A 17,969-nucleotide genomic window follows, 5' to 3' on the forward strand; every position below is an offset into this window, starting at 1 on the left:
AATATGCGTTGCCCTCAATCAAGACTTTGTGTTCCATGTTTACTACAATTGTCTCAAGCGGTGAAATAAACCACCAGTGACAGCCATTTGCACAATTCCAAAGTGTTTGCTTGCACGGATTCACAAGTGACCCTCGCCTGAATTAAAGATATCACTAGAAAATAGAAGACGTTTGTTGCTAACCGAGTTGCCAAAATTCAGAGCACCATTCCGTCAGAAAATTGGACGCTAATTGCGCATCACGAGGAGTTTCAGCCGACAAACTTCTTTATCACCAAATTTGGCGGAAAAGACCCATTTGCTTGCGTCAAGACGAGCAGTTTTGCCCTTCATTGGATGTTACACCTCTTTATAACAGCTCAACTGACGCTTTAGCCGAAATAAACTCATCAGCCCAACTATCCCTAGTAATTTAGCATCAGCAAAAAGACAACAGAATTTCGGATCTTATCAGCAGACAGTCTTCAATGCATCAACCCTTAAGAGTCTTCGCTTACGTCAAACTATTAACTCAAAGACTAAAAGCACTAATAAAAAGGTCAAGCAACAATCACAGTCGGTCGCAACCTGCAATCGGTCACTCAAAAACTAATCAAAAACCAAAAACAATTTGCGACAAAGAGAAGCAAGGAAATTTCAACAAAATTCTTCTGACAACAAAAATCATCAGATCTACAAAAGACGACAAAACCCCGAGACCAATCTTGAAACAATTTCACAGAAAAATTGTTCGTAACCAACCAGCAGGAAAACCCATGCACAGAATCGGGTTTCTGCAGCAACAGTCAAGACGCACCTCATCTGCAGAATATCTGCTATCGAAACTGATCTAATCACTTTGATGAGGACGACTCCCAACAATACCAGCCCCTTCTGCAGACCAATCCCCACAGCCAAATTTTCATCACCACAGTCAAGAGGCGGAAAATTTTTGCCCGCAGCCCCCTCTAACTGTCAAACACGCAGAGTCGAAGGAAGACCAATCTACGCATGGTTTGAATCGACTTCAGCAAACAACCACTCAACTACTGAAATCCAGTCATCACAGACAGACTTGGTTCAACCATTCAGCAATTTTCCTTCAACAACAGACGATCATCATAAATTGAACAGCTTTCTTAATCCAAATTAGCCGCATCCACTCTTCAATGGACAACGTCTAAAGGAAAGGCAACAAAAACAATATGAATCAACGGAACACAAATCACAGAAAGAATCTGCTTATCAGCTACAGACAGATTTATCAGCAAGTCTTTCATCGCCGCCAACAAGCCTTCTATCAACAGTTAAGAAGAAGAAACAACACATTACAGCAAAAAGACAACTTGATGTTTGTCATCAACTTTCCCCATCAAATCTTCGCTCAGCGAGAATATAACTTTACAGCATCATGCAACAACATTTTCTGCCAGAATTCAGGTAAATGATAGGATCAACAACACCAGAAGACTCAACTTCAAACCTACCATTTGAATCATCCAGCAAGCATACCTGGAAAAACAGTAATCTACTCAGCCTCTATCTATTCTTCGACAACGACAACAACGTCATCCACGTTGGTGGTCGTCTGGAAAATTCCCCTTATAACGTGGACAAAAAGTTCCCCATAATAATTCCAAAAACATTTCCGCTAGCCGAGTTACTCATCCGAGAAAGCCATTTGAGAAACCTTCACAGTGAACCCCAGATGAACCTTTTTTGCCCTCCGACAAACAGTTCGGATTCCTGGAGGAATTGCCAGTTTTAAGAAGGTTATTCATAACTGAAAGCCCAACATAAGATTTGACGCACACATACGAAAATCATTAATAGGAGATCTGCCAGCAGAACGGATAGTTGGATCTATTATCTTCCAGTTCACTTGGATGACTATTGTAGACCATTTTATACCAAAAATTCTTCAAAGAAAATTCAAAAATCATACGCAGCTATATTCATTTGTTGCACCGCAAAGGCAATACACTTAGAGCCAATGGAAAATCTAACCGAAGAAGATTGCCTCGATAACCCCAAGAGATTCAAAGGAAGACGATGAATACTTATCTTCAATGCAGTAGCGGAACAAATGGTGGACAGAAAACGTACAACCATCAGTGGAAGATATTTGAATCATCAAATAAGATAACACTCCCCCAATGTGATGGCCGCTTGCTCGTATAATACAGACATTCGACGGTAATGACAACATTGTTCGTGTTGTTCAAGTGAAAACACAAACTGGAGATTATGTCAGACCAGTCAGTTGCCTCATACCCCTTCATCGAGAAGAACCAGAAGATCGTGGAGCAGGTTCGTTGATTTAACTTTGAGAAAAGCCCGATGATTCTCAATTGCTTGATCACACCTTCGACAATAGATTTTCAATTGGTTTGATCACACCTTCGACAATATGTACCGAATCAGTTTTCTATAAAATTCAGAACACTTTTGGAGATTTTCACAAAAACCATGTTGTCAGTGTCAAGAAAATCATCTTCTTTGTACCCTCAAATGTACTCGCGAGACAATAACAAAGGAAGCCCGCAGATGTCACAATCGAACGAATTCAAGGGGGTCGGGAAAAGTTCGAGGTCGAAAGAACTTTCAAGGTCTCAATAAAATTGTGACCATGAACTACCACGTGCCCTAACAAAGTCACAAGAATTTTAACTTTCACAACGGCATGTTTGTTTCCGTTCGAATTCAAAAAGCTATACATAAGCAAAAAAGCGTTGAAGCAGCGCTTCATTAGTAATCAAACATATTGAAATGAACTTGTGTTCAGAGAGAATTCTATTATGGAACACTTTTCAAGTTCTGTAAAAGTTGACAGCCTGAATCAGTCTTCTGAGAGAAAGTATATCCCGGAAAGAATCTTCAGAGAGTACAATTTAACTTAAACAGTTTTCTGGAATCAGGTTTTTGAAAAACAGTTCAGGTAACATGTTTTTGCAAAAATTGGATCGCAACAAAATTGGGACTGCAGAAAAATGAGAAATTAGATTTTATAGCAGGATAAATATAACAGAACAATTTCTGAAATACAAAAAGATAAAAATCTAAATAATCATTTAGTGGACCTCCAGACGAAATGAAAAGTTCCAGCTAAAAAGAACTGAAAACCAAATTTTTCCGTCAAATAACTAAGAGACAAAAAAACTCGACAGATATATCAGCAAGTCTTTCATCGCCGCCAACAAGCCTTCTATCAACAGTTAAGAAGAAGAAACAACACATTACAGCAAAAAGACAACTTGATGTTTGTCATCAACTTTCCCCATCAAATCTTCGCTCAGCGAGAATATAACTTTACAGCATCATGCAACAACATTTTCTGCCGGAATTCAGGTAAATGATAGGATCAACAACACCAGAAGACTCAACTTCAAACCTACCATTTGAATCATCCAGCAAGCATACCTGGAAAAACAGTAATCTACTCAGCCTCTCTCTATTCTTCGACGACGACAACAACGTCATCAATGTTGGTGGTCGTCTGGAAAATTCCCCTTATAACGTGGACAAAAAGTTCCCCATAATAATTCCAAAAACACTTCCGCTAGCCGAGTTACTCATCCCAGAAAGCCATTTGAGAAACCTTCACAGTGAACCCCAGATGAACCTTTTTTGCCCTCCGACAAACAGTTTCGATTCCTGGAGGAATTGCCAGTTTTAAGAAGGTTATTCATAACTGAAAGCCCAACATAGGATTTGACGCCCGCATACGAAAATCATTAATAGATCTGCCAGAAGAACGGATAGTTGGATCTATTATCTTCCAGTTCACTTGGATGACTATTGTAGACCATTTTATACCAAAAATTCTTCAGAGAAAATGCAAAAATCATACGCAGATATATTCATTTGTTGCACCGCAAAGGCAATACACTTAGAGCCAATGGAAAATCTAACCGAAGAAGATTGCCTCGATACCCCCAAGAGATTCAAAGGAAGACGATGAATACTTATCTTCAATGCAGTAGCGGAACAAATGGTGGAAAGAAAACGTACAACCATCAGTGGAAGATGTTTGAATCATCAAATAAGACAACACTCCCCCAATGTGATGGCCGCTTGCTCGTATAATACAGACATTCGACGGTAATGACAACATTGTTCGTGTTGTTCAAGTGAAAACACAAACTGGAGATTATGTCAGACCAGTCAGTCGCCTCATACCCCTCCATCGAGAAGAACCAGAAGATCGTGGAGCAGGTTCGTTGATTTAACTTTGAGAAAAGCCCGATGATTCTCAATTGCTCGATCACAACTTCGACAATATATTTTCAATTGGTTTGATCACACCTTCGACAATATGTACCAAATCAGTTTTGTATAAAATTGAGAACACTTTTGGAGATTTTCACAAAAACCATGTTGTCAGTGTCAAGAAAATCATCTTCTTTGTACCCTCAAATGTACTCGCGAGACAATAACAAAGAAAGCCCGCAGATGTCACAATCGAACGAATTCAAGGGGGCCGGGAAAAGTTCGAGGTCGAAAGAACTTTCAAGGTCTCAATAAAATTGTGACCATGAACTACCACGTGCCCTAACAAAGTCACAAGAATTTTAACTTTCACAACGGCATGTTTGTTTCCGTTCGAATTCAAAAAGCTATACATAAGCAAAAAAGCGTTGAAGCAGCGCTTCATTAGTAATCAAACATATTGAAATGAACTTGTGTTCAGAGAGAATTCTATTATGGAACACTTTTCAAGTTCTGTAAAAGTTGACAGCCTGAATCAGTCTTCTGAGAGAAAGTATATCCCGAAAAGAATCTTCAGAGAGTACAATTTAACTTAAACAGTTTTCTGGAATCAGGTTTTTGAAAAACAGTTCAGGTAACATGTTTTTGCAAAAATTGGATCGCAACAAAATTGGGACTGCAGAAAAATGAGAAATTAGATTTTATAGCAGGATAAATATAACAGAACAATTTCTGAAAAACAAAAAGATAAAAATCTAAATAATCATTTAGTGGACCTCCAGACGAAATGAAAAGTTCCAGCTAAAAAGAACTGAAAACCAAATTTTTCCGTCAAATAACTAAGAGACAAAAAAACTCGACAACCAGCAGAAATCTTCCGCGCTTCAGGTACAAACAGAGCCAAAAGTATAAAAAAGCTACAGAGCCAAAACTAAATTTTGAAAAACCAGTGTTGTCTTAAAAAAACTAAAACTATTAACGTGATTTCATAACTCCTGGTTTCTCATCTTTCTATCTAAACTGCACTTAGAATAAAGCACACCAACTTATCCACCATTCTGTGGCACGATTCCCACTTGTTTTATCAGTTCATATTGCTTCGAACAAAATGTGAAGAGATCTTACGAAAAACAGATTAGCAATCGAAAAAGCTTTAGATTGTCAAAACATATGAACGCTCTCTAGACTGTTTGTCTGATCTGTTCAAAAAGTATGACGACATCTCTCGTTCAGCCTTCCTAAAAATTTTTTTAAAAAATATTTTTCAAACCTAAATATAATAGAGCGATTACACAGATTAATGTTTTAAATCAATAAAACGACCATGAGAAAATCTGCAAACCCGAAATTGAGAAACCGATTGGGGAAGAGGCAGTCAGACTTGATGCTAAATTCAACCGAACATAAGATTCAAAAGATGGGAGGAAATCAGTGTATTTGTGTGTTATTGTTCTAAAACACTATGGCACCAAAAAGCTATGTACGGCTGGAGAACTTTAAAAAGCGCAAAAAACATCAGCTGATTCAACATTTTAAGTTCAAATTACTACTTTTCTAAAAAATGTTTACGTTTTAGCTTTTTTAAACATCTAATAGACGGTTTCTATTGTTTTGTAACAAGTTTCTAATGATATCTGACTCAAATGTCAGTCACTTTGTTTCAATTTTTCCAAAGAACTGTCTGTCTTCGTAATTTTTGCCCCAAAATTGTCAATATATTTCCAATTGAATTTAGATCAAGACTATTTCACCAAATTTTTCCGTCAAATAACTAAGAGACAAAAAAACTCGACAATCAGCAGAAATCTTCTGCGCTTCAGGTACAAACAGAGCCAAAAGTATAAAAAAGCTACAGAGCCAAAACTAAAAAATAGCAAGTGAATTTCAGTTTGTATAAGAAATAAACGAAAAATATAAAACTAAAACTTTGAAAAACCAGTGTTGTCTTAAAAAACTAACCCTATTACCGTGATTTCATAACTCCTGGTTTGTCATCTTTCTATCTAAACTGCACTTAGAATAAAGCACACCAAATTATCCACCATTCTGTGGCACGATTCCCACTTGTTTTATCAGTTCATATTGCTTCGAAAAAAATGTGAAGAGATCTTACGAAAAACAGATTAGCAATCGAAAAAGCTTTAGATTGTCAAAACATATGAACGCTCTCTAGACTGTTTGTCTGATCTGTTCAAAAAGTATGACGACATCTCTCGTTCAGCCTTCCTAAAAATTTTTTTAAAAAATATTTTTCAAACCTAAATATAATAGAGCGATTACACAGATTAATGTTTTAAATCAATAAAACGACCATGAGAAAATCTACAAACCCGAAATTGAGAAACCGATTGGGGAAGAGGCAGTCAGATTTGATGCTAAATTCAACCAAACATAAGATTCAAAAGATGGGAGGAAGTCAGTGTATTTGCGTGTTATTTTTCTGATACACTATGGCACCAAAAAGCTACGTACGGCTGGAGAACTTCAAAAAGCGCAAAAAACATCAGCTGATTCAACGTTTTAAGTTCAAATTACTATTTTTCTGAAAAAAATGTTTACGTTTTAGCTTTTTTAAACATCTAATAGACGGTTTCTATTGTTTTGTAACAAGTTTCTAATGATATCTGACTCAACTTTCCGTCACTTTGTTTCAATTTTTCCAAAGAACTGTCTGTCTTCGTAATTTTTGCCCCAAAATTGTCAATAAATTTTCAATTGAATTTAGATCAAGACTATTTGCTGACTATTCCAGGATCTCCCAATCTTATTATTTGACGAAATTGCTGTCAATCTTTGATTAGTGCACAGGAGCATTATCCTGTGGAAAAATTAGGTCTTGAAAATGCTATTTAAATCGTAATTTTACAAAATTTCCAAGTAAACTCTATTTTTTAGTCTGTCTGAAAATCTCAAACAATTTTCTACCATCTGATTGTACTGTATTCGAAAGCATAAATGGTCGTTTGTCCAAACTCAATTTTTTTGTGTTTTGTGTCAAAAAATCTTGTTCCAATTCTTCGAAGAACTTGTAAAATTCCTTTGCTGGAGATTCCTTGAAACTTTTTGTGCTAACTGTTGCATGCACGCTTAGCACAAAATGTTGATTTTAAGCTCAGTTAATTTTGTATTTTTTTTGCTCAAGAAGATCGTAGATTTTGAAATGCAACAGCGTGACGAACAGTAAAAGAATAAAGCAGCTTAACCATCATTTATGTGTAAAGAGAGAAAATGAGAATGAAATATCGTTTCAAATTTCATAAGTTCACGCTTACTGCAAATCAAATGATTTGAGCAAATATAAAACTGAACGAGCACATATTGTGCTATACATAGCATTTTGGTACCATAGTAAAAAGAAAAAATGACGAATAAAGGTGTTCATAGCTGCGGGAAGTCCTGACCGACAGAAAACCTTGAGAAAAACATAAGAACTTTCAATATTAACTATTGCATCTAAATTGGTCTCATTTCAATCAAATATTTTTCTTCAGAAGAGATAAATTGCTGAAAGAATTTTGAAATACCTTTGATAGGTTACGTAACTCACTCAAAATTAGGTCACACTAAAAATTATATCAGTTTTCCTTAACTGCAGGGCTTAACAGCTGTTTAAGTTATTATTTTGCAAAATCTAGGTTTAATAAGAGAGCAAAATAAATTACTAGGTTAATAGTTATCCTGATTATGGTTCAAATTTCATTATCAATCAACAGCGTTTTGAAAGTTATTTTCACTCAAAATGTTTTAGCTACTTTATCTTTCTACATCCATCGCCTCCGTCCAGTCTTAAGCAATTTCTTAAAATATACAATTATGTACTGCAGAAAGTTTTTATAAAAGTTAAGGTAAGTTAATGTAATTTTACCTTAACACAGTTCAGGTAATTTTTTGCCTTAACTCAAGTTAAGGTAAAGTTAAGGTAATTGTTACCTTAATTTTACCTTAACAAAGGTTTACCTTAACTGCGTTAAGGTAAATTTACCTGAACTTTTTTAGTGTGTACACTCCCCTCTCATTGGATTAGTAACACGGTACTAATTATTGAGTAAATCACCCCTTTCAGTGTACTGAAAAACTATAACAAAGAACTTACACATTTGCACTGAAAATAAATTCGTCATTGAGAACTCATAACACCTTAAGAATTAGAATCGGCAATTAAGAATTTCTGGAAAACGTTTCAAACAACTCTAACGATACGATCATATATTACCTCAGAGTCTTTAACTACTAAGTTGTCCTCTGGTTTCTCTTCAGAACTCCAGTCCACATTCTTAATCTGCTCCTCGAGGGTTAGGTCTCCAAGTATCTTTGTGATCCTGGCATTCCTATCGTTGATTCTGCCCATCTCCACCTCCTTGGCTCGAAACACCTCATCAAACTCTTTGTTGAACGCCACTTTCAGACTGTGGATCGAATCCTACAAACAATCTATGATTGAAATTAGACTATGGCAAGACAAAAAAAAACACTAAAGGATGGGGTTCACAATAGACGCAGATACCTTCAACAGTCACTGTGCAAGGTTTCAATTCACCTGTGCTGTAGAACTTCAAATTTAATTGAGCATTTTTTTGCGCTTGTGCGAAACATTGTACTGCCCACGTGTTCATGTAAAATTTGTATAATTGTTGGGGATGTTTTATTTTATATCTCGTTACAGGTTCTCCGTTAAAAATTAGCTCGTTTAAAAGATTGCTAATATTACAGAGCGATCAAATGATGTACTATTCACAGAACTGATAACAGTTCCTATACGCACAAAAAAATTTTTAAGGCGGATTTTTTTTCATCGTGAGAGAATCTGAGAACTCGATAAGACGTTACACGAACACAATTCTGATAAGACGTCTTGAGGGGGTGCCTAAAAAGCATCAGAAACACTCACCTTAAGTAGCACAATCTGGTTCATCTTCTGCTCTTTGGAGTGGATGTCCAGTTGGTGGTAGAGGAGGTCATTGTGTCCCCCATACTTAGAACTCAAACTGCCATCTGTTGAGTAGTACACACCCCCAGACCCCTCCTGGCCCCCACTCCCATCTGGGTCATCTTCACCTGCATTGTCCTCCTCATCATCATCCTGAACAAAACTTTTCCTTGCTCAAAATAATGATAAAAACACCCTTTCAATTATTCTTACGAGTAATTTTTAAAAAATCAAATTGAACTATAAAAATTGTATACGATAAAAATGAAAAACTTCTACAGCCAATATACTTGTATTTAAAATAAACCGTTTCAATTTGATCGAAACAATTGGCTTCATATATCTGATTTGGTTAAAAACCGCTAGCTTGTTGAAGAATCTTATACAATAAGACAATAAAAATGAAATGTGTAATGAGACAGTAGAACAGGGTATGAGCTCGCACAAATAGAAATAGGATAGATTTTAAGAGAAAGAATGATGCGACTTATTACCCAATTCCAAAATATACCATGCGCCAGATCACCTAATTTGATGAACAATAAAAAAGGAACTATATCATGTTACTCTTTACGTTCAATAGTCCGATTACAAATTGCTGTTGTTATTAAGAGTATGTTTTCATCACACTCATGCTTAATAATCGTTCCAAAAATTTAGTGGAAAACATGGTTGAATATTAGGCATTTTGGCATCAATTATTTTCAGACGTCAGTCTACAATTACTTCCACGAAAACCAAAAGGTAAAATTTAAAAGAGGCTATAAATTATTCATCAGACTAAAAAGACGCTTTCGCAAATCTATTTGAACTTCATAATTATAAGGGTTAAGGTATGAGAGATTGATAAAAACTGGAAATTAACTTGAGAGTGATTATACGTTATCAGCCCAGCAGTATTCGCAAACTCCATTTGTCACTAAATAGTCTATAAAGGTGCAAATACTCTCGAAGTTCAATTTATCAAGTTTCAAGCCTACGTAAATGAACCAAGCAACATGTTCAGTATCGGTACGTACATAGCAACAAGTGGTCGTTTAGACGGCAGTTTTTGATGCTCATTTGGCCGGTATTTTGTCTGATCACGAATCAGATCCAGGCCGGTCACCATTTTTTACCCATGGATCCAAAAAACCGAAAATTATAGAGCCAAATCTTGTCTTATTCGAAAGCATTTATGATTAAAATTACTTGAAATTATGTTAAATAAACTTTTTCTGAACTTTCTACGTATATTTATTTTATTCATTTATATCCGTAATTGAAATATTCGATTCTGATTGGTTAAATTTTTACTCGCTTACATTATTTACTCAGTAACATCCTCCGACCCAGAAGAAAATGTTTGAAGAATGGGTGCACATTTTTACAGGCGGGCGGACGAGCGATCCGGTGGACGTGCGCAATATGGTGGAGTTCAGTGATCCGAGCAGTAGGGTAGTAGCCCATAGGTTTGATCTCTTCAACTACTCAAGCCAAGCCACAAGTCATAAGCTCTTCCTCGGCAAGCGCCTGTCACTTAGAATGCAGGTTCAGTGCCAGGACGTACTCTTTAATCCAGCGACCAAATAGCGTTAGTGTAAGCCTGTGCGCGGCGGTACCGTTTACGGTGATGGAACTCATCTACGCCGATTACGGAAGGGCTACTACTTGCTTGGTTACCCATGAGAAAATCATTAGGTGTTAAAGTGCCCAAACCGAACGGGAAGCCGAATACGGGCTTTAACGGACGTGAATTGAATGTATGCTCTACTAGACAAAGAGTAGTACTTAAATTTTCATCTGTGAGGCGACGTGTTAAACAGATGATGTAAAGTATGTGCTTAAAACTACGCCCCAGCCTCTTCCAGATGCCAACCTGGTGTCAACATTGGGAGGATTGAATCGCCACTTAATGCCTTCGTGGGCAAATTCGGCAGCGATGTTGTTAGTATTCCACCTTTCGATATTCTCGCGGAGCTCATTTTCGGCACCAGCAAAGTTAGTACCATATCTGTCCAGATCATGGCAGGAGTACCCCGGCAGGATACAAACCACTCAACTCCCATTACACAAAAATTATTGTCCATGGACGGGACGGTTTCCACGTGGACAGCACGAGCAGTTAAACAAGTGAAGAGGATTCCCCACTTCTTCCCGGTAGTCCGACAAACGGAGACGTAAAATGGGCTAAACTAATCGACGCCAGTGTTGGTAAAGGGAGTAGACGGTTATGCAGGTCTTTGTACTGGGTGGTTAGCCGTGATGAGTTGAACAGTGACAGCGCCAGCTTTCTGCACGATATACAGTAGATTTAATTAAATGCAGTGAGGAACAATTTTTGAGGATGGCAAAACGTTTCTGTACTTTAGTCCGCAGATAGCCAACGCCCTGATGGTGATTTTTTTACGTGGGTTTGCCGCAGAAACCACTTTACAAATACATGGCGTGCGTCAAGAACCAAAAGATGTTCGGCTTGATGCGGCCAGCAGATCGGATTAGACTAATTGGTCCGACAAAGGGAGAAAACGGAGCAATACGGCGGCTCCGTTTCATGGATTTATTTTCCAGGCGACCTTTTTCTTGCATAGATCGACTTTCCTTGCCCAAGCTACACGAGATTACGCTCGGCTGCGTCAAAGTCAGTAGGGTCTATTATACTACCATCGGCATTACGGTAGCATTCACGCAAGGGTAACACACGGAGTGCTTTAGTTTTGTCATTTTCGTTGGTTACTGTACCGAGTTTGATTTTTTTATTTACATAAGTGCTTGGTTGGAGCGGGAATTCTTTTGTTCTTTAGAACTCTGGGACCCTCACCATATCGTACCAAGACTGAGACTGACAAACCAGTTCAATATCGTGGTCGACACGAGCTTTGAAGCTTGTTGAGACTAAATTTGAGGAAAGTGGGCTGCTTAATCCCAACCTATAGGCAACCCAATAGCAAACGATGAGCACCATACATCGGATGCAAAGCACTCTTAAGACCGGGTGGACATCCTGACCAAGTATCATATCAATGTCTCCATAGCTGTAGCTTACTGGATCTAGGACCGCCAGATGTGGATAAGTTTCTTGCATGGACTCACGTCAAAGATGTCGGAACGTACAGTTAAGAATTCTCTCAAAGAAGGACGCACATTGAAGAATTCAAGGTCTTGATCTTTATGAGCTGTCACATTCACTTTTGAACCACTCTTGTGTGAATGAGTTCTTCCTTATTTATACTCTTGCCCACTAATTTTATTGCAGTACCCTGGAAACTGAGTTTAACTGCGAGACGACCGGACACCTAAGAGTTACTGCGAACGGTATCGCATAAAAACAACAACGTAGTATTAATACCAGAAGAATCTGTCAGTTGCAATCTTGTCACCGAGGCCTTTGACATCCATGACAGGAGACGTCTTGCTTGGTTGCAGTTAACATATAGATGGTTTACTACTAACAGCATTTGACTTCAAATTATTGATTTTGTTTGTTGAGGCTTTAAAAACACGGCATTCCTAGCGCCAAAAGCTATCTTTGCACACAATGCAGCTAGAGATTGATGTAGACAAACAACTCCGTTGGGTTTCTGGTGACACTACTGTTGCGTAATTGCTGCAAATGCCTCTCAAGCAAACTTTGACCTTGTTACTGACTTGTTGGTATCCTCAGTCTTCGTTTTAATGGCGATATTCTTAAATAAATCGTGGGCTTTGCCCTTCTCTTTTAACCAGTTGTTGCAATCCAGAAAAGTAGGTTTCACCCAATGCTTTTGGACAGTTAGGCGTGACCATGACGCTTTCAAGTTGGGTCGAAGCTTCTGCACGGCGGTGTTGAGAAGCGCAGCACTCTTTAAATCCGAATCATATGAGATAGGTTTAAAGACCCCGACAATCACCCTGAAAAGTTGATCATATTATCGCTATTGTGCATCTTCAATGGTGGAAAGCTGCTGAGTTTGTCCAAATGAGTACATACAATCGCATCTGGTCGGCAAATTTTACGTTCTAAGGATCTCAACGCGTCTTTGTACATTGCGCCGCAGTAAGCAAACTCAGCTATAGCTGTTTTAGCTTTACAGTTACGAGGGTCTTAAAGTATGTCAACTTTACATCATCAGTTAGAAACTGAGAGTCAATTGCACCGTTAAATTGACCATACCAGTCGTGCCACTGTAGCGGATCACCACTGCATTGCTACATTTTCCATTCGGGTAGCAGATCATTCCTCTTGGTCGTTATGGCGTCAGCCAACACTTTAATAAGATTTGCGTTTTCTGCTGCTGGCGCCGGAGGCGTGGTATGCAGTGGGCTACCCCAGCACAACGGTACAGGAGCTGGATGGCTGTACACGGCAGGAATAATCGGCGCGACAAAAGGTGACGCTGTGCTAGTTGCCGTACTGAAGGGATTAACTTGGATGCTACACGTTGCTTAGTTGATTTACGTTAATATAAAAGATGATAAATTGAATTATGAAAGAGCACCCATTTAGAAAAAGCAAATGTTTGCACCCATTTATTCGTCCTGTAAAACGAAAAATACCTACATAAAGGCAACATTCGAGTGAGTGAAAAATAAATCAAAGCTCCGCTCGACTTTTCAACGAGTGGTTGGATCTTCAGAGAAAGCTCGATGAGACCAACGTAATTTGATCAGCTTTGAGCGAAAAAGATGAGCAAAAAGTTGGTAGAAAAAAGGTAAATACTAATAAAATTTTAGTCTACCTTTGAAATTGAGACCATTTGCAATGCTAACATACTAGAAACCAAATGTAAAATTGATGAACTCCTTCTGAGTTTCAAAGGGAAAAGAAAAATATCACGATATTCCAATTCATTCACATCTTTACTTTCTCAAGTGATTAAAGCATAAACAACATCAGTCATAGTTGAGAAAAAAAATCTCATTGAGAAAAATCACATTGTGGCACACTTTTTCCGAGGAGGTTTCTCATCGTTACTTGAAGTATCTTGTAAATTACCAGTGCTTATTGTATTAATATCATCGTTGTTCAACTATGATTACGCCGATTTTCATTTGCGCTTAGAATTCGAGAAAATATGTGAAAAGATTGTGATCTCATGACACCTTTCAATTTCCTGTACATTTCGGGAGAGTATGCCAATTTCTCATCGGGCATCTAGTTAACACTGCATAAGACCTCAGTTTCAAAGGTAATTAAGACAACTAGTTTTAAGGATCGGTGGTGTAAAAAGCATTTACAAAGTTGAATTACATGTTGAAGAAATAACCTGTCAAAAGTTGAGTTCACTCCAAAAAATTAGAGGGTGCTAACTTACTTTTGGCCATCAACATCAAATCAAATGGACTTTGAAGTTTAAAAAAGTACTATTAAAACAACAGCAGAAAGTTTGCCGCGCAGCAAAAGCAAAACTTGCTTGTCCCTAAAGAGCAAAAGCTACATGTCCCTGAGTATATTACAGTAGGAAATGAGGGATGAGGTCTTGCAAAGGAGTAGGGCTTCTTCTGGCACAAGGCAATTAGCCTTCACTGGAGCACGCAATGATAGACACAGAGAGATGATGCACACAAGAGAAGCCGCTTGATCAAACAATGTTACCCTGCTCATGTCGTTATCATCTCCTGTATCTCTTTCTTTGTCAGTATTTCCGATGCTTTTAGAAGCACCCGTGAAGTTACTCTTTGTCATGTTATCCATCACCGAGCTGATAAAATCGCGGAGCTGTTTCCCTTACCATCCAATAACTTAATCAGCTGGTGCCAGGATAAACAAATGAATTAGTGTGGAACAACAATTCATACATGATGTAAGATTTTTATGAAGTTCTATTGAGCAAATCAACCTATGAACTCTGATAAAATCGAGAAACTCGAACGCCCATAAGAAACTTTGAGTAAATTTTGGTTACTAATATTAAATTGCGTTTTTGCAGGTCATAAAACAGATCATTTTCAGCAAGAAACCAAGATACACATGATTACTGAACCTTAATGGCTAAAAAAAAACATTTCAAAGACGGTCAAAAGATTCGAATATTGAAAATAAGCTGATAAGGACGGTTAAGGAAACAGTTCACACGTTCCTTTTACCGCCACCAACATTACTGCCGGCCCTGTGGGGAGAGGGGTGGCTTTCAGAGGGCGCAGCCGCAGACACGGCATGGCTCACTCGTCGACTGTAGTTGTGGTACTCATTCTGATGCTGGTTTTCTTGTTCATGTCCACTAATCGTGGATTCAGTGCCATAGGACAGGAACTGTTAGTTAAGGAGAAAGAGTTAGTGACCTCTTAAACTGTCAAACAGTTATTAGCAAGATTAGCAGATAGATCAATAAAGAGAAATATATCTAGAATAGAGCTGATAACAAACATAAATATTAAAACTTAAATGCAAACAATTATCATTAGATCAAACCATATCTCCGACAAAAATTCCGAAATATAATGACGCGTGCTCTTGAAAACAACTTTCATTCGTTGGAAAAAAAGGAAAATATAACGACTAGTTCATTTTGTGAGCTAAAAAATACCTTAAAAGACGTTGTTTTACTGACGGGCAGCCCAATCGATCTTCACAGTACCATTCTACCAGTAGTTATGCATAAAGTGCTATAAACAGATTTCATAGAACCAATTTTTTTATTCTAAAACTTCTGAAGCAGAGAAGTAAAACAAACTAAATACGAGAAAAATGTACAGAACTAATCTGTACAGAACAAAAAATTAACTAAAAATTGTTATCAAAATTTTTTTGACCAATTGCTATAAAAATTTTGACAGCTAAAAACTGGAAAATGCTAAAAAGTTACCTGAGAAATCCAAATCTCAAAAATTATTATGGCGAGTCAGTTACACAAGCTTCTTAAGGAAAGCTAATTAGTTTGCGAGAAATCGGCATGAAAATTACATGTTAGACAAACTGGTTTAAGTAAAAAAATTCAAATGAATGCACTTTTATTGATCTAAAAAAAGCTTTTGATACAGTGAACCATGAGCTACTGCTGAAAAAGTGTGAACACTACGGACTCCGAGAAATGGTACTGAAAATGCTTGAATTCTATCTGAAGGACCGACTCCAAGATATTAAAATAGGAAAAGTTGAATCCGAAAAGAAAAGAGTTAAATGTGGAGTCCCACAAGGATCAATTCCTGGTCCACTGCTTTTCATTATCTACCCTAACGATGTTCCAACTCTAAAATCAAGAAAAAGCCAGACTATACTTTATGCTGACAATACGGTTGTTTCTAATAAGGTAGTATTGAGAATGTAGATCAAACCATTAGATCAAACCATATCTCCGACAAAAATTCCGAAATATAATGACGCGTGCTCTTGAAAACAACTTTCATTCGTTGGAAAAAAAGGAAAATATAACGACTAGTTCATTTTGTGAGCTAAAAAATACCTTAAAAGACGTTGTTTTACTGACGGGCAGCCCAATCGATCTTCACAGTACCATTCTACCAGTAGTTATGCATAAAGTGCTATAAACAGATTTCATAGAACCAATTTTTTTATTCTAAAACTTCTGAAGCAGAGAAGTAAAACAAACTAAATACGAGAAAAATGTACAGAACTAATCTGTACAGAACAAAAAATTAACTAAAAATTGTTATCAAAATTTTTTTGACCAATTGCTATAAAAATTTTGACAGCTAAAAACTGGAAAATGCTAAAAAGTTACCTGAGAAATCCAAATCTCAAAAATTATTATGGCGAGTCAGTTACACAAGCTTCTTAAGGAAAGCTAATTAGTTTGCGAGAAATCGGCATGAAAATTACATGTTAGACAAACTGGTTTAAGTAAAAAAATTCAAATGAATGCACTTTTATTGATCTAAAAAAAGCTTTTGATACAGTGAACCATGAGCTACTGCTGAAAAAGTGTGAACACTACGGACTCCGAGAAATGGTACTGAAAATGCTTGAATTCTATCTGAAGGACCGACTCCAAGATATTAAAATAGGAAAAGTTGAATCCGAAAAGAAAAGAGTTAAATGTGGAGTCCCACAAGGATCAATTCCTGGTCCACTGCTTTTCATTATCTACCCTAACGATGTTCCAACTCTAAAATCAAGAAAAAGCCAGACTATACTTTATGCTGACAATACGGTTGTTTCTAATAAGGTAGTATTGAGACTGTAGAAAAAAACACGATGCCGCACTAGCCGCAGTTGCGAGCTGGTTTCATAAAAACAAATAGACAATTAACACAACAAAAACAATACACTTGGAAAAGAGAAGCTTTTAAAAAATTTTGTTCCCTTTTTAACCGATTACGCCTTATTTTTACGAGAACAAAGCTTCTAAGAATTTTTAAAATTCCTGTCAAACCAATACTACAAAACGGAATTTTGATCTACGGATCCACTAAAGAAAAATTTTTAAATCCAATCAACATGTTAATTAAAATAATTTTAAAAAAAAATTTCTAGAAACGTAAATACAACTCAATCGAGCAAATACGAGTCCAAAATTTGATATGCAACACCTCAGAGTTACACGCTTTTGAAAACTTCAAAGTACTAGTAAAACTAATAAAAAAGCAACCACTGAGTGAAGTTTTTTCAACCATAATAGCGGACTCGGACCTTAATGAGATCATGAAAAAAAGAAATCATGTAGAGTATGTAAAAATTAGCAGACAAAGATTCGATAGTAATTCATTGAAATTTAGAGTTCTTGTGATGCTAAAAATGGCATTTAATTATAACAATTCTTTTTTTGAAGATGTTAGAACAATAAAAGAGGCACGCATAAAAGAATTATGCCATAATTTTTGAATCTTTATATAATAGGTAACCAGGACTTGCTAGACAGACTCTTTTAAGCTCATTAGAGCAAAATTTTTGACTGCTACAAACACAGTTTCTACATTAGTTAACCTATACTAGAAG

The 17,969-nt window shown here is 37.1% G+C and overlaps 1 protein-coding gene across 2 annotated transcripts in view; it reads right to left on the reverse strand.

The window, feature by feature from the left end:
- Nucleotides 1-17,969, reverse strand: part of LOC142339426 (cilia- and flagella-associated protein 43-like) — a 135,450-nt gene that overhangs the window by 94,547 nt on the left and 22,934 nt on the right. The window contains exons 11-14 of one of the 2 annotated variants that reach the window (XM_075389451.1): nt 15,154-15,326; nt 14,670-14,775; nt 9,077-9,268; nt 8,402-8,608 (exon numbers count right to left, since the gene is read on the reverse strand). In XM_075389451.1, coding sequence (XP_075245566.1) covers nt 8,402-8,608; nt 9,077-9,268; nt 14,670-14,775; nt 15,154-15,326 — 678 coding nt within the window. The remainder of the gene's footprint in view (nt 1-8,401; nt 8,609-9,076; nt 9,269-14,669; nt 14,776-15,153; nt 15,327-17,969) is intronic. The other variant, XM_075389452.1, reaches the window with a different exon arrangement.

This window comes from Convolutriloba macropyga, chromosome 5 (genome assembly GCF_964194025.1).
Source record: "Convolutriloba macropyga chromosome 5, txConMacr16.3, whole genome shotgun sequence".
NCBI lineage: Eukaryota > Metazoa > Xenacoelomorpha > Acoela > Convolutidae > Convolutriloba > Convolutriloba macropyga.